This window comes from Theobroma cacao, chromosome 7 (assembly GCF_053813885.1).
Source record: "Theobroma cacao isolate CCN51 chromosome 7, ASM5381388v1, whole genome shotgun sequence".
NCBI lineage: Eukaryota > Viridiplantae > Streptophyta > Magnoliopsida > Malvales > Malvaceae > Theobroma > Theobroma cacao.
Genome location: NC_142645.1, coordinates 14256415 through 14279814, shown reverse-complemented (window position 1 = coordinate 14279814; position 23400 = coordinate 14256415). Strand labels below are relative to the sequence as shown.

General features: G+C 31.9%; 2 protein-coding genes across 2 annotated transcripts; one reads left to right on the top strand and one right to left on the bottom strand.

Moving 5' to 3' along the window:
* The first annotated feature begins 1648 nt into the window (after positions 1-1648).
* On the top strand, positions 1649-12097 carry LOC18594765 (binding protein). The gene is made up of 13 exons (XM_007022399.3): positions 1649-2272; positions 2456-2625; positions 2747-2925; positions 4489-4697; positions 4811-4913; positions 5475-5638; positions 7533-7671; positions 8536-8712; positions 8806-8942; positions 9583-9909; positions 10595-10734; positions 10837-10934; positions 11493-12097. Exons 1-13 carry the CDS (start codon positions 2103-2105, stop codon positions 11982-11984), a joined length of 2505 nt encoding a protein of 834 aa, XP_007022461.3. The 5' UTR covers positions 1649-2102; the 3' UTR covers positions 11985-12097.
* Positions 12098-16836: 4739 nt separating this feature from the next.
* Positions 16837-17576, bottom strand: LOC18594766 (auxin-responsive protein SAUR71-like). The gene has a single exon (XM_007022402.3). The coding sequence runs from the start codon at positions 17444-17446 to the stop codon at positions 17003-17005; it is 444 nt and encodes a 147-aa protein (XP_007022464.1). The 5' UTR covers positions 17447-17576; the 3' UTR covers positions 16837-17002.
* Positions 17577-23400: the final 5824 nt, after the last annotated feature.

Genomic DNA, 23400 nt, shown 5'->3' with positions numbered 1-23400 from the left:
CATTAACAAAAGAGAGAAGGTATGATAAGTCTTGAGATTGAAGAAACCACCAAGGGGATGGACTACTCGCATTGACAAGTATTTCCAAGATAATAGGTTTGTTCATTGTCTTCATGAGTGTGTGCTCTTTATGTTCAAATTCATGAAAATATATATATTTTACTATCTACCTTTATGTGGATATACTAAAAGTTGGTTTGAAGAATCCAATAATGCTATCACTTGGGTTTGAGATGATAGACATAGGGCTTATGTCATACAATTTGAGACTTAAGGTGAATCAAATGGATAATAGTATTTTTATATCACAAAGAAGTGTTGAAGATTAATTTCCACTTCACCTTACATCTTACTTATTAAACGATAGTAAATTTATTCTTATTCTTGCTTTTTATTATGTATAAAATCATTATAATTTATTTTAAAATAATTAAGACATTTTTTAATACATTTTACGCCAAATTGATTATGTATTATTATTTTTATTCTCCCATGTTTACATTAAATTTAAAAAGAATTTTATATTTTTAACATTAACATTTTATTTTAATTGTGTGAAATTTATATTCTTAATGTAAGAAAATTTTGTATCTAGTTTGATAGATACGAATTATTCTAAAATTGTTTAAAAAAAACTAAAGAATAAAAGAAGGGGTTTTAATTTAAATGAATTTTAATTTAATTCCAATTAAGAAGGTAGCTTGATAACCTATATTTGCAAGCTAAATCATAAAAATAATTAATTGTTACTATTTAAAGAACTAGAGTGGTGCCCCCTTTTCGTGGGTGTTGATTTTTTTATAAAAAATAATTTTAAATTACGTAATATTATAAATAAAACTAATAATAATAAAAAGAGTAATTTTAAATTTAAAAAATTAGAAATAATAGTAATCGTAATAAATTAAAGATAATTATTTTAAAATATCGATATTTTAAAAATATCTTCTCATATCTTATTAACCAAAAATTTTTATTTAAATAATTTTTAATTTTTAAAAACATTTTATTTTTCATATCTTAATATATGTTAATATTAATATAATCATATTTTATTAATTACAATTATTTTAATAGTGAAATAAAATTAAAATTAAGAAAATTTAATATATTGAAAGCCATTATTCATAAGCTACATAATTTATATGAGTAGCCAAATAAAAAAATACATAATTTATATAATAAAATTATTAAAATAAAATAAATTTTTTTAAAAGTCAAAATAAAATAAATATTAATTACTCATATTTAAATTTTCTTAATTTTAATGAAGAAATATTTTAAATTATCTTCAATTTTAAGTACTACTTTTTTATGTTATGCCTTTATAATTATTTAGAATTAATCCACCTTGTAAAAACAATTTTTGGATCCTCCAATAATTTTAGTAAGTCATTATTAATTTTATTCAATTAATTATTTTATTTTTTTTACTTATAAAAAATAATTTCACTGTTTTAAAATAATTTTATAAATTTAATTCATACATAAAAATATTATATAAATAAAATAAATTGACTAAGCGTAAAGTTTGAACTCGGGTGAATCTAACCCACCCCTTGTTTTTCTTCTTTTTTATATCTATAAAACGACGTAGTTTTGATTTTCCTATAAAATTCTAACCTAATCCTGGCAGTCCACCGCTTCTTCTCTTTTTCATTTTTGCTCTCTTCTTTTTCTTCTCCCACTGACCCTAGCAGCCAACCCCGTTTCTTTAAACCCTCTCTCCCTTACTCGACCCCCGCTCCCTTGCCGGCCTAGGCATTTCCGACAACGACTCCCTCTTTTTTTCCCTTTCCTCTTCTCTTCCCTTCCTTCCGCCGCCAATTTCCTCTCTTTCTAAAAAAACCTAGCCACCGTTCTTCTCGAAATGCAAGGCCTCCTTCACTCTAAAAAATTCTGAATTTTTATATATTTAAAATATTAAAATATAATAAGAGTAAAAACACTTTTTGTTTTTAAAATAATAATATTTTAAGTCCACGAGTGGGCTTAACCAAGCCTGCCCTCAAAACTCAACACAATAAACCCTAAACCCTAGTCTCCTCTCCCCGCTGCAGACCCATAAAACATTTGAACGACGGTGTCGTTTGGTATCCGCGATGGGGAAGAGCAAGGGCAAGCAGCGGAAGCAGGTAACTCTGCCGCCGGAACTCCCGCCGGAAATAACGGAGGACGAAATCGAAGTCTCCGACGAGGACCTCCAATTCGTTGACGAGAACACAGACTACGCTGGCTTCGTCTCTCGTTTGGACACTCATTCTATCACCAGGTCCGCTACTTTTTTCTCTCTTCTTTATTTTCCCTAATTTTGAAATTCAGTTTTGTTTTCATGTAGAGCTTAGTTACAGACAAGAAAATAATTATTAAGTGGAAATTGTTTGGAATGTAGCAAGCAAGTATAGAAGTGAAAATTTCTATAATCTCAACTTATTACAATTACTTTTGTGGGTAGGCAAGTCACTCGGGTGGAGGGTTTGTCTGAAGATGCTTTGGAAGCTTTATATGAGAATCGAAGAAGGAAGGCACTGGAGCAGAAAGAAAATGAAAGAAGTGTTGTTCAAGTTGATCCTGTTGATGCCCTTCCTGTCAAGACTTTGGATGGAGAAGTCTACTACCGGACATGTATCTATCTTTCATTTAAAATAAAGGAAAAATGGAAATTATTTTTACTTGCTTTGCTGTTAAAGAAAGTGCGTCTATTGAATGGAGAGAATGAAATGCTTTATGTTGTTATGAAATGCAGTTTCTCAGATAGCAGAAGTAGCTGAAAATGAAGAAGGGAATGAAGATAAGAGCATAGTTAAGCTGACAAAAGCTGAAAGGAGGGCCAAGCTGAAAAGGAGTAAGAAAGAGGCTAAGAAACAAGGGAAGGAATTGGCTAAAACTGAAGAAGTGCTACCAACTCAACAAGAAGCCATACTGGTATATTCTTTTAAGCAAAGAATGAACATTAAATTTTACATTTTCATCTAAGACAAGTTTGGTGATCTTTCTTATAGAAACCTTTATGAATAAAAGGGCCAAATTTTTTGGTAAACTCTGCACATGATGATGATAAATATGATCAGCTTAATTTTCCTCTTAGTGTTTTCAATCATATTAAAACACTATGTATGTTAATAGACTATCGTTGTTGAGCTTTATGGATGTAGCAGGATTATTACGTATATAGAAGGTTTATTACATGCTTTAAACTTTGTCTGTCATGTGACACCATATGAAACTGGAGCTGTACTGGCCTATCAGACTATCAGAACCATCAACCAGCCTAAATTCCATTCTTCTCATATGCAAACTTTATTATATGCTGCATTGCTAATTGATCTTAAGAGTTAACATCAGGAATTAAAAGGGCAGCAGCTTGACTTTGATGCTTTTAATTTTATGATGCCTTTGTCTTGTAATCGCTGGAACAAGATGGACAAAAAGAGGGTGGAGAACAGTTCGTACACTATGGATGCATACAAGTATTATTTTGAACTGGATGATATAGGTTGAATACAAGTATATTCCCTAGTTGGGTTATGTGCTGGGCTTCGATTCAAGAAAATAGGCTTTTAGAATTGTTGTGAAATGGAAGCTACCTCAATTGGGATTTGAAAAATAGAGTGGCCTGAAGGTGAGAATTACGGTGCCAGTATTTCTGGCGTCAGCAAGATTACCATTTTACTTTATATGTTTGGAGTTAATTGGTAGGATTTGATGGGAAAATATGTGGAAGCCTTGAGCTGTCAAGTATATAAGAAAGGTTTAATTTGGCCTACGTTAGATAAGGTGATTTCAAGTATTTAAGAAAGGTGTTCTTGTCTTGTGATCAGTAATTCAGGTTTTTTTAGCTTTCCATAATTAAGGGAATAATATGGGGGAAGAAACTAGTTTAAGCTTTAGCAACACTCACCAAATATCACAATTTTACTTGAATCTAATGGAAACCATCGCTGTACTGAATCTGCAAATTTAAAGGAGGGGTTTGTCAGTATCTGTATATACCTGTTTACGTATTCATCTTAGAAGGGTTTCCCTTCTCTGCATATTTAATGTGGTGCAAAGATGCTTTTCTCTTGCTTTTCTATCTGCTTTAAATAGTATTGTAATTTTTTGGGAGGTGGAAATATTACTTTCTCTTGTACTTATTGTCTTGAACATCATGTTTTGTTCTTTAATTTTGCTTAGATTCATGGTACTCACACTCTCAAGCTTCTTGCTGTGATGTTCTGAATTTTCCTTGTTTCAGTTGTAATTCATAAATGGAGAATTTTCCCCTCCATCTAATTGTATATGCTGTTACTTATGCTAAATCCTGCTTATGGATTGTTTGCATCTTATGCTAAATCCTGCTTATGGATTGTTTGCATCTTATGCTAAATCCTGCTTATGGATTGTTTGCATTTGTTCTTACCTTCTAGCATTGACAATGGGGATTAGATACTATATTCTCATGCTTCAGTCATTATCTTCAATGTTCAAACAGTGCTCTTTGTTTAGGCAGAGGTGAAAGAAGACCTCATGGTGGAGGAAACATTTGAAAGCAAAAAGTGCAAGCTAGCTGAGCTTGGAATGGCACTACTTGCAGACCCAGAGTCTAATATTAAGTCTCTGAAAGAGATGTTGCAATTTGTGAAAGATGGTGATCATTCTATTGTAAAACTTGGCATGCTGTCCTTGCTGGCTGTCTTCAAAGACATTATTCCTGGGTACTCATCATTTCTTTTATTTTTCACTGCCACTTTATTTATTTTGTAATTAATTTTCCTTTTCACTACATTTTATTTGTGTTTTTACTCAACTTTGTAATGTGCACATACAGCTACCGGATTAGGCTTCCTACTGAAAAAGAGCTAGAAATGAAAGTTTCCAAAGAAGTTAAGAAAATGCGGTACTATGAATCAACTCTTCTATCAGCATACAAGGTTTCAACTGCTATCTTTATAAGACCGCTATTATGAAATTTTGAATATAATTCAGTCTAGTTCTTGGGTGGAGTTGGCGTGGTATGTGAATTCTAATTCACTGATTAACAATTATAGAAGGGTTTATAAGGTATATTTAGCATACCATGTCTATCACATCTTCTGCATATGGGCGCTGTCATCTGAAAGTCTATAACATGGTTTAATTGGGAGACAGAGTTGTTCAACCATATTATATCCTAATGAATATGGAACGATTGTGTAGCACCAAAAATGAGCAAAGTTATGTACTTTAGAAGTATTGGATTTATCTTGTGAAGATAAATTATGTGTTGGATTGGTTGAATTGACTTTTCAATTATGCCAGAGTCTAATGGTAAAGTTTGTCTGCTTGTAGAAATTCCTCCTTCCTAAAGAGGTTGTTATCTGGTTTTATAGGATTCCTAATGATAAGTCTTTATGTTTTTTACATCACTTGAGTTTGTTGTTAGTTCAAGACCTTATTATGATGGATTTCATCTCTTACTTCCTTCTCCTTCATTTTATTTCTGGGTGCAACAGGGATACCTTCAGAAGTTGCTAGCATTAGAAAAACGGCCCATATTTCATCATGTTGTGGTTCGTTGTATTTGTACTTTGCTCGATGCTGTTCCTCACTTCAACTTCTGTGAAAGCTTGTTAGGTGCTGTTGTCAGAAATATAGGCTCCTCAGATGATGTTGTAAGGTATACTGTATTCATGTGCTTTGAAATGTTGAAACATTGTTCAGTAATCTGTTGAGGGCCTTTTAAAGATTGACATTAATAATTGGAATTTTAAAATATAAGTATAATTTGAGGTTGGACTCCACAGTTAAAATCCAAATTGAAGCAGTATGCTGACAATTGTAAAATTGATAGAAAGTTCAACCTATATGTTTTATGAGATTCCAAAACCCTGCTTTAGGAGATTGAAATACTTAGTCAATGACTTAAAACTGTTGTAGAGGAAAATGAAAATTTGATTCAATTGCAACATTCTTTTTTAGCTATTTACTTTAGCAATCTTTGGATTGGCATGTCAACTTTAATGAAGGCAATTGAATACTCTTATGTAGTGTGTTTAGTTGGCTTCTATGATGTATTGCCTTTATTACTCACTTGGCCTGTTGCTAATTGGTCTTCTATGTTTCATCATTCTAAAATTTTTTATCTTGAGTCCTTTTAAGATTGAAGGCATCGAGACATAGATACTTTACATTCTTCTTTCTTTTTTCATCGTAAAAAATTAATTATTATTTTTTATATTGGTAAGATCGGGACATGGAACCTATTCACCACTGCATCTTTTCTGCTGCTTTGTCCCAGTAAATTGAAATGGTAACTTGGCTGGAGAGTCATTTAGTTAGTACTTAACCTTCTTTTGCTGCTTATGCTTTTGAAACAGAGAAACAAGTATTAAGCATCCTTTTTAACTTAATTACTAGTGTTTCTATCCTATCATTCCTCTGTTGCATCACAATCATGAATTGCTGGTGGTGTCTCAGCTTTAATCAGTTCTTCAACTGCCATCACTGCCCTCTTCCCGTCACCTTATTGCCTTCCTATCACCACCTTCATCATCATAACATTTCATCTCTTCTGCTCCTTTGTCCTAGTAAATTGAATTAGTAACTTGACTGGAGAGTCATTTACTTAACCCTCTTTTGGTGCTTTTGCTTTTGAAACAGAGAACAAGTATTAAAACATTCCTTTAACTTAATTACTAGATGTTTCTATCCTCTCATTCCTCTGCTGCATCGCAATCATGATTCATGAATTGCTGGTGGTGTCTCAGCTCTAATCTGTTCTTCGGCTGCCACCACTGCCCTCTTCCTTTCACCTCATTGCCTTCCTATCACTACCTTCATCAGCATAACATTTCATCTTTTCAAGTCATTAGACATTAATATGCTCGTCAATATATAGATTGCCTTTAAAAAACATAAAAAGAAAAATCTATTGGGTATTTTAGTTAAGGCATCACCATTGCCTAACTGATTAATAGTAAGAGAGGATAGAGGTTAGGCTTTATTTTAATCTTATTATTCAAAATGAATCTTTGAATAAAAGAACTTCAAAAAATAAACTTAAAAAAATGGTATTTCAAACATATTCAAAAGAGAAGTCAAAGGATAAACAAGATGATAATTTCATTCGACCTTATCAATTTATCTTGAGCTTATATTAAAGAAGCTTAATTCTATTATCCAGCCTTTTCCTTTGATCATTTCATGCATAGTGGAATGGTAATTGCTCTGTGGCTTTCTTTTAAAGAAAGCCCCCCCAGATACTTGGCTGCTACTGAGCCACTGTGCTAACCTGTTTTCCAAACAACTAACTCCCTGCAAATTGTGAAATAGACTACAGTATTGTTTCATTATTTCAGACATGCAACTTTTATCATCAATGAAAGATAATAGTATTATGTTCGCCACCATAGTTAATGCAGATTCCTTGTATCACATTGGATTGTAATTCCTCTCGCCCCTCCTCAGAACTTGCCAGTATAGTTGCTTCGGTGATGATTGCAGAAGGTTTTTTTTTTTTTTTTTTGTTGCTTTTGTCTTTTCCAACCAAAGTACCTACTACTTGTTGACAGGAGACTTTGCTGTGCAACTATTAAGTCTCTTTTTACCAATGAGGGGAAACATGGTGGTGAAGCTACTGTTGAGGCCGTTCGGTTGATTGCAGATCATGTGAAAGCTCATGATTGTCAACTGCATCCTGATTCTGTTGAGGTGTAGTCTAATCTTAAAACCCACCTGTTTCACACTGCATTTATGTTTCTTTAAGTATACACTTTGCTTTTTGTGCAAATGTTGGTAAGCTGAACTCCTTGGCATGATTGGAATCTTTTTTTATCTCCTTTATCTTCCTAAGTAAAGACTATGGTTGATCTTCTGCAATGGAACTGCATAACCTTGCCATAGAAGATACATAGCTTCATTGAAGTTCCGTTTCCTCTTTGTTTGTCCACCTCTTTCTCATATAAAAGATGTTTGAAGTTGTTGTAGACAATTCAAGTTGAAGTTACAGCAACTGAAGACTTTAGATTGCATTTTGCATGTTTATTTTTAAGATGTCAATAAGATGTGGGATATGTCATCATCAGTTTTCAACTTGGTGTATCTGACATCAAGTCATGATCAGCATGTAAGTAGATCTTTGAGAGGAAGTAGTTTTTTATCTTTGTGGATGTATACTCTATTATTGAATCAATGAATCTTTCCCAAGCATTTTAACCCACTGTTTTTATTCAATTCTATATATATTCTCTTTAATCCCTGTAATTAGAATCGGAAATATGCCTGTGCCATGATTCTTATATGTTGAATCTTTTCAGTGAAAGTAGTTGCTTAAACTTATGGATATATGTCACAATTTGACATAAGTCTAGGATGAAGTAATATATAGTGTGAATATAACTTTGCCAATTGGTAGTAGATCAAATTAGCTACTGATAATTGGAAGGCAAGATGATTTCTTTGTTAGAAATGTTCCCTCTGTTATATACATGATTTATACTTCTGGTCTAACTGTGTCTGTTGCTGTTCTTAATATCATGTTTTTTCTTTTTTTTTTAATTTTCAATACTTTTTCAGGTTTTGATGTCTTTGTCATTTGATGAGAATCTGGGGAAGCCCAAAGTTCAAGAAGGTAATAATAAAATGAAGAGCAAGAAATATAAAAAGAGAAAGAATATTGAGGAGACAAATCAAATGCAAGGAAATGACAGAAAGAAAGGTAAGCAAGAAATGATGGCAAAGATGAAGGAAGAGGTAAATATCACCACTATTGCAGAACTTCTTGATGTTTTATTTATCTTTCTTGTTATAATTGTCACAGCATTAATGTTTGAATTCTTTGCCCAGGTTGCTGCAGATTATAAAGCTGTTGCTTATACTCCAGATGTTGAGGAACGGAAGAGGATGCAATCTGAGACACTTTCTGCTGTATTTGAGACATATTTCCGCATCTTGAGGCATACCACACAATCTTCTGTAGCCAGGTGTGTATGATCATTACACTATTACAATAATGAGTGAGGTTGGTTAGTGGTATTCTGTGAATTTTTTGTTTGAGTAAAAAATACTGCCTCCATATCTATTGATGAAACGCTGAGGAAGAATAAAAGGCAACTATAAACATGAAGAACTGAAATCAGCAAGAACACTAATTTCTGACGACCTAGACTTGACCAGGGCCAGCCTATAGTCATAGCAATTTAAGTAAGGACATGAGAAATCATCAGTGCCGCGTTTAGTGGCCAATTAAGATGGGTTTTCTTGGTCTTTTGTCCAAACTTGTCCCTGCAAGTTAATGGAAGCTGGTTTCCATCCAGGCTTTACTGTCTCTCTCTTAAGTTTCAGCATGTGTTTTAAGACGGGGAAAATGTTTTTGAATTTTAGTAACATACACAAAATCAGATTTTATCCGTTGAAAGAGTATAACTTCTCTAACATTGATTGAGATTTCCAAACAATGGTGGATTATGCTGGTTAATGGTGACAACCTGATAAAATAATTTCCAGATGAACATTTTATGCCAATCTTTTTTTATTTAAGTTCAACCTGTCTTGTCTTTGTATTATGATATTTTAAATTCACTAGCAGACCAGTTAATTTTTTTTATGTTATTGTCTTTCCAGTTCCGAAGCAAATGGTAGTACAACTCCTGGTGCATCTGGGGCACATCCACTTCTAGCTCCATGTTTGAGCGGTTTAGGAAAGTTTTCTCACCTGATTGACTTGGATTACATTGGAGACCTTATGAATTATTTGAAAAGGCTTGCCTCTGGAGGTAGCAACTCAGATGTTTCTGCCCAGAAAGTACAAAATTTGACTGTGTCTGAGCGCCTTCACTGCTGCATTGTTGCTTTTAAAGTTATGACGAGCAATCTTGATGCTCTGAATGTTGATTTACAAGATTTTTTTGTCCAGCTTTACAATCTTGTACTTGAGTACAGGCCTGGAAGGTTAGTAGTGTATTGGCTGTCCCTTATATTTATCTAATTAAAAGCATAGCTTAGGAGTAAATGTTAACTTAGATGAAGTCTTTTCCTGCTGCTTAAGCAGCAAAAGCCAGTTGAGACGTGCTTGTTTCAAGCCTTTTTTAAGGTGATCATAATAGCTTCTTCCCTTCAAAAGTTATGGTAATTAATTTTCTCTGATTAAATAATTTAGAAAATCAGTGCACCTTCCCAAATGATGAGAGGAGGCTTTTTTGTTTGCTTGCTTGCTGTCTTGTTCTACTCTATAAACCTAATGAATGGCAGTTGCTAGAGCGGTAAAGACAAGGGACGTGGGATAATGGCAGGAATAGCTCCTAGGAAATAAGCAGGCACTCATTGAAGATAGATTTGCCTGTGCAGTCATCTGCATCGTCAAGAGGATATTTTCTCTCTTTCCTTAATATTTTTCCTTCCATATTCTCCTTATGTGAGGATGGACTGATGCAGATTTTTCCTGTTATCCACTCATTAGAGAGAGAGACTTAATAGTAACTTGATACTTCTCAGTTTTGCCTCCTGTAGCTGGCTCGTTGTAACTTTATTCAGTAGTAATATTGATTTCAGCATTCTTGCAACTTCAGTAGTAATCTGGCATAAATAACAGCTTAGCTCTGGTAAATTTTATACTTAACATATGTCTATTCAGCAGAGATCAAGGTGGAGTGCTAGCTGAGGCTCTGAAGATCATGCTATGTGATGATAGGCAACATGACATGCAAAAGGCAGCTGCATTTGCAAAACGCTTAGCCACATTTTCTTTGTGCTTTGGATCTGCAGAATCCATGGCTGGTGTGTTAATTATTTGAATTGCTTGCCTATTTGATTTCAAGTGCTTCATTATGGTATTTTAAGGCATTTTTTCTGTTTTTTTTTTTTTTTTTAATTTTGCAGCCTTGGTAACATTAAAGAATCTTCTTCAGAAAAATGTAAAGTGCCGAAATCTATTAGAAAATGATGCTGGCGGTGGCTCTGTGTCAGGATCCATTGCAGTAAGCTATTTTGCTACTCTTCAAAGGATAGAATAATTTTCTTATATGCATTTTGTTGAGACACCTGTTGCACATAGTGTTCTATTAATATGTCCACCTTTCGTTCTTGGCTAATACTTCAATTATTTGTCTTACAATTTCATCAATTTTCTCTCTGACCAATATTTATGCTGGATTCATCTTTATTTGGAAAATCTTCTAAGTTTTGCGATGCATTATGAAAGAATGACCTGAAGTAGGGGGGAGGAATACAGATTGGGAATGATAATGAAGCATAAAATTTGTAGTTTCTAAACAATATTATGCCAACCCATAGCATCTTATTAACCCAACTGGTTTGAGGTAAGTTCTTTGTTATGATGTGTAAAATTGTTAAATATCTATGGTATTAGTTGCTTTTTTTATAATTTTTGTACCAAAATCTTGCAGTTTGTTCATTGGTATCACAATTACTGCACTGGTTTATGAATTTTGGTTGTTTTAGTAGCAGACATGAATGGAATTGTTGGGTTTTTGTCTTGAATTGTGACCAATGCAAAACAATTATTTGATTTGCAGAAATACCAACCATATGCCTCAGACCCCAACTTAAGTGGTGCACTCGCTTCCGTCCTTTGGGAACTGAATCTTCTATCCAAACACTATCACCCAACCGTGTCAACACTGGCTTCAAGCATTTCTTGCATGAACACTGCTCAGAACCAGGTTTATCTCTCCATCTCTCCTCAACAAGCTTTTATAAACTTGTCACTAGAACAGGAGTCATTCGACCCAAAATTCAGCACTCAGAAATCAAATAACAAGAGGAAAAGAGGCACCGGGCCTTTGACATTAGCTTCTATCAACCCTACTTCAATAGATGAAAACGAGGTGAGCAAAAAACTCGGCAGGCATTTCAGGCTTGTTCGGGACATTAAGGAGAATGAGAGATTAAGGGGCGAGTTGGACCGAACAAGGTCATCCTTACAGTTATATGAAGAATACAAGAAGCAAAGGAAGTCATTAAAGCACAAAACCAAGAAAAGCAAAAAGCCGTTGCCTGTCAACTGAAATATGAAGTTCAAAAATTTTGAGAATGCAGTGTTTTTGCCATTAAATTTTGAGAATTCAGTTTAGGGTTGTAAGTCAGCATTTGGTAATGCTAATATCACAATTTTGGTCGATTTCTGATGCCCACCATGGTTTTTAATTCATTTCACAAAGTAATATCTCTTTCCTAAAGAGAACATGAGGAATGGGCAAATTGTTAGGCCCTGCCATTTGATAGAAATCCAAGTTCAAGGTATCAACCCATGGCATCTTATCTACATATTTGTTTATTGATAAATGGTTATCTAGTAGTAATTAGTGCTTCATGTGAGGCCCTAACATGGGGAATTCAGGAAAGAAAAAAAAGGAAGAATCTTCAAACTATGAAGTTAAGATCCTAACAGTGTAACAGTTAGCTGGAACCCACAAAACAAACCCATGTGGTTCATATCTTGCATTCACATGTTTTCTATTGCCCTTTTAATCAGATTGTCAATCATTTCCTCCTAAAAAAGAAGAAACAATGATAATAATAATAATAATGGTAAAGGACTCATCTCCCAAAGCCCGTAACAGCAAAAATACCTTTGGTTTGTCGAAAAGGATAAAATTCAAAGATATTGAAGATGGTTAAGAAAGGTGAACGTGTCTCCACCGTTGCCCATTCCCATGCATGTGCCTTTCACCGTATATCAAGGGCATGCATTCAGTCCTTTGCAACTGTGCTAGCACGCGTCAAAATGTTTGGTCCAAACATTATTCTTGGACTTTTATTAATTTACCCTTTGCCTTATTCTATACTTTACTAATCTTATACTACAATCCATTCTATTCTTTATTAGTCTTGATTTAAAAAACATACAAACAAACAAACAAACAATGGGTACCAAGGTCTTCCCAATCACAAGTTACTCTTGTTTTTCTCATTAAATATACAAGAATTTTACATATAATACAAAGTAAATAAATAACGATAAAGACCGCGTTACGTCATAATAATATTTATATATATGATCATATCTTTAGAAATATTAATAAAATACAGTATGGACTTAGTTGTCCATTCTCAGAGTGTATACTCTTTTTATGGATGATAAGCTGTAAACAGCTTATATTCTTCTCTGCTAAAAAATTTATTTTATAAATTTGTTCTACTAGTATTCTATTCTAACAACATATATTATTTATTTATTTATATGTACGATAAAAGCTTGTACTCAGAACTCTGAGTTCATATTGTCAAATCCTTTGATATCCGGATCAATAGAATATTCGAAGCTTCCACCTTTTTTTGTTTTCTTTCCTTCTCTGCTTTTCTATGGACATTTTTGTTTTTATCCAAGCCTTTTTCTTTCCTAACTTGTGGTGGCCAACTTGTCAGAAGCCATGACCAAGTCCCAAAGTGCCTCATCATCTTCTATCTTTCTTTCCTTTTTTTTAATCCTTTACTTTGATATCCTCCTTAATGCTTGATATAAAATTATATCAAATGCATCACTATTCTACCACCTCTTGAAATCTAATCTCATTAAAAGAAAGGTTTTATAAAAAAAATAAATTTTATATTATAAATAATGATACAAGACTGTATAAAAAGAGACATAAAAATCTTTTCTTTACGTATCTCGCGTATCATAATTGGATTTTGTTATTGTAGATATTAAACTCTACCCATTATTACAATTTTCAAAATCTCTTTAACTTTGGTCATTATTTTCAAACCAAATCTTTCAAAATTCTTCATATTAATTCAACTACATATGCTAAGAAAATTTTTGATCTCGGGGACCAAGATTCAACTTTAAGAATTCAATCTGTCTTGTAAAAATGGGATAGTAAACTTATTCACCTAATGTATAAACGCGTTTAAGTGAAGAAATTTGTATCATGTATACCTAAATTTCCTTTTCAAATATAAGTAGACTAGGAAGAGAACTCTTTGAACATTCTAAATACTTAGAATAGATAATTGAAAATAAACACTGTCATTCATAGTATCAAGACTTTTTCTTGCTCTCCATGTGCAAGTCTTTTATTCCTTTAGAAAATTTTTTAAAAAAAAGAATATATTGAATTACCCACAAATCATCATCGATTTTAGAAAACAAATAACATTTTTTTCTTCCTTTAAGTCAAATAAAAAAATGGAGGCTTTTGAGTCAAGTGAGATTAGGTTGGTCACATATTTCCCTCTGACTTGTCAAAGTTTGATCACTATTTTAATTACTATAATTTAGTTTAATTAATTTGAATCAAAGACATACTTTTTTCCAACACTTTGGCATATAATTCTTTTGGTGGCCTAAGACGATTGTCCAATTTATTTTTCTTGATTAAGGCATCAAATCGTACTTGGGGGGGGTCAACGAATTTGGTTGATTAAGCCCTTAATCAATTGATTTTAACCTTAATTTGGTTGATGATATCGTTTCATATAATGAAACATTTTTCATTGCTTTGTAATGAGAAAAATAAATAAATAAAGTTGTTCTCAAAGGCCAAAGCTGAGCCAATTTGCATCGTGGGGTCTTCATCCGACGTGCAATACCCAAAGAGATAAAAAGGACGATTGTTCCACCTGCACTACTCTTGCTTGTGACCTCTTTAACCTACTCACATGTTTTCTATCAAATTGACAATATTCCCTCCTAAGTTCAATTTCACGTATATGAGTCTTGTCCACCATAAGTTCGATCAATTGGTAAGATCATTTGTCTCGATAATAAACGTTTTTCTTACAATAAATATTGAACTTTTAAAGATTTTGTACAAAAAGTAGATAAAGAATAATCATATAAAGTTATTATACATATAATAATATAAAATTAAAAACCGAGATATGGCTTCCACCACTATCTTGATTCCGCCACTGTATATCGTAAATGTAATTATATTAGTATGTCTATAATTTTTATTATAATAAAACCTCATATATCTACTGTTAAAATATAAAAAGTGATTGGACTTAAGTGCTGATTAATGTGTAATCTCTTTGCTTAAAGAGTACGTGTTTGAATAATCTCTTTCTTAAAAAATACAAAAAGAGATTTATTATTAATTATTTTTATTAATATTATTATTATTATTATGTGTGTGATTCCAAAATTGATATTAGAAAATAAGTAAACAGGGTGGAATGCATATACTGATCCATAACTGCAAGTGCAACTTACCTAATAAAATTAGTTGGGAATTGTTTTTAGTTGGGGGAACACATGGGATTACCGCAATATAATCTGATTTAACAGCATAATCTTCTTCAATTAAAACCGCTTTTGACAGTTTGCTGCGGAATGATTAGTGTTGCCACATTAACTGCCGTAACATTCGCCTCTTTTACATTTTTTTGGTTTCCTCACTTTTGTGTTTGGACCTTCCCCCTTATCCTACACTTTCCGCTTGTCTTTACTTATTATAATTTTATCCCCTTGAAAATACATTATTTTTCTTCTCTTTTTTTTTTGTTTAGTAGTTAGCTAATTAAAATTCAAAAACGAAAAATATCTAATGATAAGAGTTTGAGACTTATAAATTAAAATTTTAAGACGCCAATTATTTAGGATTTGGTTAGTTAATTAATCAGCTTTTTTAATTAATTAGAACAAATTAAAATCTCAAACTCAAGAATGAGACTCTTCAATAATTCCAATGGAAATGCAATTATTTTGGGAAAAAAAATATTTGTAAGGGCCCAATATTACATCACAATGCAATTATGTCAAAAATACAAGATTATTTACCAAATAAATAAAAATAATAATACTATTTGTAACAGTCTACTAATGTTTGATTTAAGTGTAACTAACTTGATAAAATTTCTTTCATAAAAAAATAATTGATTTAAGTATTTAATAAAAGAATATATATATATGTACATAATATTAAATCAAATAGAATTTAAAAAATTTCACATGATTATATTTTTATATCACATCAATATATCTTGTCATCATTATGTGATATAAAATAATAAGTAATATTTTGAGTTGATGTATTAACAGAATAAAAATTTATTTAAATAATTTAAAATTTTTTAAAATATTATGTCAAAAATAAAAGAATTTACAAAATTTAGATAAAAAAGGAAAATTTATTTAAACAAAAAAAATTAAATGCATTTATTCTTTTGACTCGCTTTTGCTGACTCCTTTATTACTTAATAAATGGATCTAGCAATAAGTGCTTGATATCTAGAAAATTTGAAGTTAAAATATCAACATTGTTAAAAAAAAAAAAAATTAACTGAATAGAGAATATTAGGGGATGCAATTTTCTAAGATGCTTCCAGCTGCTAGGCAGCATATTCCATGCTAAACCAACCCTCAAACAACATCATCAATGACGCCTGTATCCTAATTTTCGCATCTTCCCGAAATACCCTCACCGTAACCACCACCTTTTACATCGGAATAGAAAACAACCACCGAATGTTCGCCAAATTACAGATCTGCCCCCCCAACACTCTCACTGTTCCACTGACTATAGTTCAACCCCCTGTTTGGATGTCAAGAAAATACTCCAAGAACGTATCAGAAAAAATATGAATACAAGTAAAAGAAAAAATCAGAATTTCGAAGACTTACCTGATTTTTGAAACATGAAATACACGCAATTGAAGAAAGATAACTCACTTGGCTTTAGAGTCGTTGGATTTTCTCAACATCCAAGAAAATAATCGTGTTTTCAATTGTCTAATTTTCCCTTTTCAGTTTTCCTTGAAACCAAATAGAAAATTGCAGCTTGTTAAAAACCGATTGACACATGAATGACAGCTGTAAGAAACTAAACTTTCCTTCTCGTTATGATTTTCTCAAGTACCAAACAGAAGATTAAATCTGAACCAAGAAAAATAGTAGAAATTAAACACAAAAAATAGGGCAAAAAGAAAAACATTTCCTCCATTTCTGTTCAGTCCTCTTTACACTGACGGACTACCCAAAAAACAGAACCGCTAAATTTCTTCACTTTTTCCTTTAACCTTCTATATTTACACAGAAAAAAAAAAAAGACAAAACGACCTCGTGCTGTTCCTCTTTCTCCTAGTACTCCAAAAAACAGTCGTCGGAGAAAGAACGAAGGAGATCCTGGAGGTCACGTGACTCAACCCCAAGTCTCAACGCTTCCAAAACCCGTTCGAAAACCAGCACGTGACAAGGAATATGAAGCACCCCTTTCTGTTCGTACCCGTACTCTTGAGCCGACTTATTAAGCAACCCGATGAAAACCGGATGGTTCAGCAACTCCGCGTTCACCACGAAACGCTCCATCTCTTCCCCTACGTAAACGGGCACGTGACCTTCGGGAACTGACCGCCTCGTCGACTTCTTCAACGAGGATACCGCGACTCGGAAAGATTCAGCTCGACGCGTGACGGTGCGGTGGCGCGTGGTGGTAGAGGTGGGGGCCGAGGCGTTGGACCGGAGGAGGCTGTACTGGGAGGAAGCGTCGGCGACGCGGGAGAGACGGCGAATGAGTTGCTTCATTTGGCGTTTTATGGGAAGAAGAGAAACCTTCGAGTGTAAATCTGTTGGCGTTGTTGTTTAGTTCGTTGAGAAAGGAGAGGAAGAGAGTTTGGAGGATGAAGGAGAGTGAGGGGAATATATAAAGGGAAGGGAAGAGAGAGGGAGGGGAATAAAGAAGGGATACACATAGAAAGGTCATGATGAGAGAGAGAGAGAGAGAGAGAGGTACAGGTAGGAGTACTTGGCAGGTACAATTACTCTCATTATTTTATTTTTTATTTTTATTTTTTACTAAAGTAATTTTATTTTATTTTTTTAAACTAATGGTTTTTTGACTCCATTTATGAGTGGGGCGGCCAGCCTGTTCGGGTGCAAAGGTGAAGAAGGGATGATGTAACCGATTAAGCTTAAACAAAGCTCCTTCCCTTATTCAATAGCTGCCTTGATTGAGGTATGTTCTGTTTAATATCCATGTATTTAGCTTAACGACGTTTGCATGTATCTTTTTATTTAAAAAATTAAATCAAATTGCTTTTTCTCTAAAAGAAGAAAAAAAAGTACATTTTCTAATTAGGTAATTATATATTGAATTATTAGTTTTCTGATAATTTATAAGTACATGTAAACTCTAGTTTCAATAAAGAATTTAGCATATTATTAACCAAATAAGCTATTAAAAGAAAGAATCTAAAACTAAATAAATTATTCAATTCAGAATAGGAAAGTGTTAGCTAAATAAAGCAAAAAATTTTTTTTTTAAAATCAAAAGTTAAACTCTCTGACATCATAGCAGATATTTACCATTAAAGTGTATTAAAAGTATATGTTAAAATTAAATAAACCAAACAACAGTTCTCTCTTTCACTTTCAAATTACATGATGAAAAATACTCATTAAATTGATATATATAAGAGAAGGCAAAACTTGTTTTAAGTTTAATAAACTTGTTTATTAAGATGGAGTTAATTATAACACCATGCCCACTCTAATAATAGATGGTACTTATTTGTATACCAAAACTCGAAAACCAATAAATTTGCATTCTATCACATGAGAAATTCAAAACAAGGTTTGTAATTATAGGTTCTAAAAACTCACACATTTAATTAAAGGGCACTGGCGAAGTCACGGTGGTGGCTGTCACCTTTAAAGTTTTAATTTGTTTTTACTATCATATCTATAAAATTTGAGATATATAATATAATTATTTTTAATTATTTTTCATGTAAAATCTTAAATTTGTCACTATAATAATAGACTTATTTTCAATAACAAAAAAGAGATCGTGATGTTTTTAGATTTTATATTCAAGTCTTGTGGTATGTTGAGTTCAGTCAAGTTTAGTTTCTGTTAATTTATTTATTACTTTTCCTATTAAATCTATATTATTAAAGTAAAAAAAATTGTTTTAATGTAATGGTTATAATTAAGTAAATATGTAAGGAAGAGCATAATTAAGTAGAAAAACTGCCAAGATTCCAAAAATCTAAGACAAAATATTCTCAAGGCCGGAATCTTGACATGAAGTTGATCGCACTTTATCTTGTCATACTGGAACTTGATTTGGAGGATCGGTAATTAATTGTTTAATTAGACTCAATTACACTAAATCAAACATGAACAAGATCCTAGATTTTTTTTGCTTTATTTAACGAAGGGTAAGAAATTTTTCAACATTTGGAAAATTGGATTTTATTAAAGTATTATTATCTGCCATCATTTCTAATCTCCTTCTTTAAGTAACGGTAATTAATTCCTTAATTAATCTCGAAAGAAGCTAAAACTGATCACATCCAAAGCGATTGAGTTACAACTTTTTTTAAAATCATTTTGTGAGTTTACCCCTTAAAGAAGTAGGGACATTAAAAATAAATGTTGGAAATTTTTTATAAAACGAAAATTTGTATCCACAAATTTTGAATATGTAATAAATGGTTTATTTGAAATAAGAATAGAGCTTTAACAAGTTGAATGCATTTATTGGTATTTAGACCAACTTTTTATGTCTAAATATACCTACATTCAGGCTTTGATATATTCTTTACAACCAACCAAGGTTTGGTTCAAATGAATGGTCCATTGCCTCTCCACATTTGGGTTTTTTTCCTTCTTGGATTATGAACTCAAGCCACAATGATGTTTCCTATTAAAATTAATCTCGAATGAATAATTGTTTATTAAATTCAACATATCTTATGTTGACGTGAAAATTCGAAAGATTAAATAATTGATTTATGATATAATACTTGTAAAAGGTTTACATTATTTTAAAAAATTAAATAAATTATTATTCTTCTATTACATTCATTTAAGTTTTTATATTTCAATTAATGATAATTAATCATCTGTTAATTATAAGGACTAAAAACTTGATTCAAATAATAAAAATAAGAATTTTTGTATAGAATTTAAGGATTGTTCAAAAAACAAAAAATGAAGATAATTATCAATTGAATCACCTCTTATTTTAAAATGTTTTAAAATTACATTAATTTTAATTTATTAAACACTAAAAATTGTTATTCTTATATTTTAAAATGAATTTTCATACTTATTATTAAACCTAAAAAAGGAAAGGAGTATATTAAAATTTGGGAAGGAAATGAAAGGAAAACAGGGACAAGTGAAAAAAAATGTTGGACAGCGCAATTACCGGATGAGCGCTCTCTTTTCCGTAGTCCGTTGCACGTACAGTTCCGTGACTTCCCTTGTCCCGGTTAAACCCTTTTGTCTTTTGCCTACGTGTCACTTTCTTCCTCTTTTCATTCCTTTTTAACCGGCGTGGGGAAGACACTCGTTGGTTTTAGAGAGGGTGTAGTCCACGGCGGTGGAGTGAGAGTGAGGATGGGGCGGTGGTGTTTATGTAAAGAAAGACAGTGAAAAAGAAAGTGATCCTGATGTTTCCTCTTTTATGAACTCAACATGAAAGAACATATTTTGGAATCTTAAGCAACTAGGTGATCTAACCCCACGCCCCTTTCACATTTGTACTTTTTACTTTTTTTCTTTTTTTTTTTAAATATGGAAAACTCTTTGAATATAAAATATACAAAAAAAAGTTTTTTTTAAAATTTTTTTAATATTATAAATCTCATTTTTTCTAATTTCGTAATTCGATTTTAAAATTTTCGTATTCAAATTTTTAATTTTAACAGTTGAATGATCCAATGAATAATTAATCTTAAAAAGATGGTACAATTTGAATGAGGTGCATGTTTTAATCTTAATTACTATAATAATAATGGAAAATTAAATTCAAATAAGAAAAATGTAACATCTTTCTTTAGAAGACTAGTAATCAAATCCCTCCTACTTGCCTTACTTTTTATCTTCTTTTAAAAGGTGGTGACAAAAGTTTGATTACATAAAGTGAAATGAAATTGACATTTATGGATTTTTGAATTCTTTACTTTTTATGTCCAATCTTTAATTTTCCATCCATCAATTACCTTATAAATGTAAAAACTAGTGCGGATAGATTTGTCAAAGTTTTACACTATACTTTATTGGTGGTCCAAAAGAGTAAATTGGAACTTAATTGAGCCCACGTTAGGACAAGATTGCCAGGATTTTTAATTATCAAGAAGAAAAATCAGGAAAGCAAGATTTGGTTGGGCATAAATAAAATAGAAAAAAAATTATTTTATACACCAACGGTCTATTAAGTTACGATTAAAGAAATTAATAGATTAACTTAACATAATTACTAAATAGGCATGTGTTAGTGTTTCAATCCTTTCCTCTCAACCATAAAGAATGACGAATTTAAAATTTTGCGTGAGAGGGTAACTGTAAAAATAATTATCTTATATAAATTAAGTTATATATATAATAATAAAAAAATTAAATTTGGAAGGATGACAGCCGTCACCATGCACCCGCCACTATTTTAATTTCACCGGTGGCCAAAGGTGGTCAGAGGGGGCTAGTAGAGGGTCCCTCAAAATTTTAAAAATTTATAATTTTATCCTTGTCTTGTTTTAAAATTTTAAAATTTTATCTTTATTTAAAAAATTTTATAATTTTACGACTCTAATTATTAAATTTTTTATTTTTATCTCTTTAAATTTGAAATTCTAGTGCCCGAGGCCACAAGCGATGCGAGCGTGTGCGAGCTAACACGTAGGAGAGCTAGATTTCTCGTTAGAACACATAAATTGGGGTGCAGGCAGATTGGCAGGCATGAAGAGACACAACAAACGCTGCCTGGCCAAGACTGCACCCGCTAGCTTCCAGAACTGATCGTTGTTACGGAAACATAGACGTGCAGACAGCTCCATTTTGATCCCAAAGGGTTCAACAGTCGTTGGTCATCGTTTGCAACTGTTAAAAAGGGGCTTTTGAGCGTATAAATACCCTCATTAGAACTCTAGCTAGGTACATTATTCACTCTCAATTAATACAAAGCTTTCCAAGCTCTCTTAATTAATTCTCATTTCTCAATTATTTAAAATCTTTTTTTTTAAATTAGTATATAATCTTTCCCTTCAAAAAAATAATTCAAATTCCTTTTCCTCAAATATTAAAAAAAATCTTTCTTTAAAGTTAATTGTGAGCCGACCCAGTGTGAGGCAGGACTGAAGCTAACTTAGTCACCAAAGTGACCTCACCTAAGCCTGGTTAAGGTCACACGGTGCCTTGAGACAAAACACCCTATGACATCAACCTCAAAAACATGCTTGTGAAGTTCAAAATGTACACCAACAGTGTGTAGAATTATGTATAGACGTATAATCCATTACTTTGAGTACTATATACATATATATCGAATCAGATGATTTAATTATAACATCCCACCTTAATGAAATAAATTCAACTTTCTTTTAAGTTCATACTTATCCATTGCACTAAACTTTACGATTTTCTTTTTGTTTTTTTGTAAGAAAAATGTTGTGTGATTTTTTCTTTTGGTCAAACCACTGTTTATGTGCTGTGGCCACAAGAAATGGAAAAGCAATGTGAACAAACTTTAGTGGTGTCAGTATCAAATTAACTTGTTTTAAAGTCTGAATAATTTAGGTAAAATAAACACCAAACAAAGGACATTTAATTAATGTTGTTTGGAAGCGAAAGGCATTCATTCACTTCATATTTGATTGCCATCTTCCCCACGCAACGGCAAAGCACGCAAAAGCAACCAAAACTGAGGTACGAACACTGCCAACGTCATTCTTCCTCTTTAATAAATTAACCAATCACCTATTCATTTATGTTTTTAATATTTATATACAAAGTATTGTTAAAAGGACAATTGCATGCTTTGTGTCATGCTCGCTTCTTTTTGGTCGAATTGACATCTTAAAACTACATATAGTATTTTCTTTTTCAAATACTTAATATTCTTTTTTTAATAAGTTTTTATTAATATTTAGCATCAAAATACAAAAAAAAAAAAATTCAATTTTATAGAATAATTTGAAAGTTTTAATGGAAAATACACTAAAATTATGAATAGAGAAAGACATAATGTATTTTCAATTTTGTTTTTACGTAATATAGAAGTCTCATTGGTTAGAAAAAATGCTTGTTTCATGATGTACATAACTATCTTTGAATTTTTGCTTATATATTGCATGATAAATGCTACATATATATGTATATAAAAGCCATTGCAAAACTCATGGAGGTGATTAAGTTGAATTATGCAATTAGTGTAAGTCAAATAGAATTGGTGCATACATAGGTATATAATTAGAGGTTTTATTTTATTTTTTATAGTAAATTAATTATTATACATACGTTTGAGATGATTTTAACCAATAATTATCGAACAAATGCATGGTTAATCGAGATTGAAAGAATAAAATCATAGGGAAAACATAATTAATTATCAAGATGGGGAAAAAGTCAAAAGCCAAGTTAAGTAGCTATGGGTAGAAGTAGGGTGGGTTTTTGCGTTATTTCTTAATTTGATTATGAAATGAGTTAATTTTATTGTGGTGAAGTCGAGGTTAATCAATTTCGTAGCCAAAATA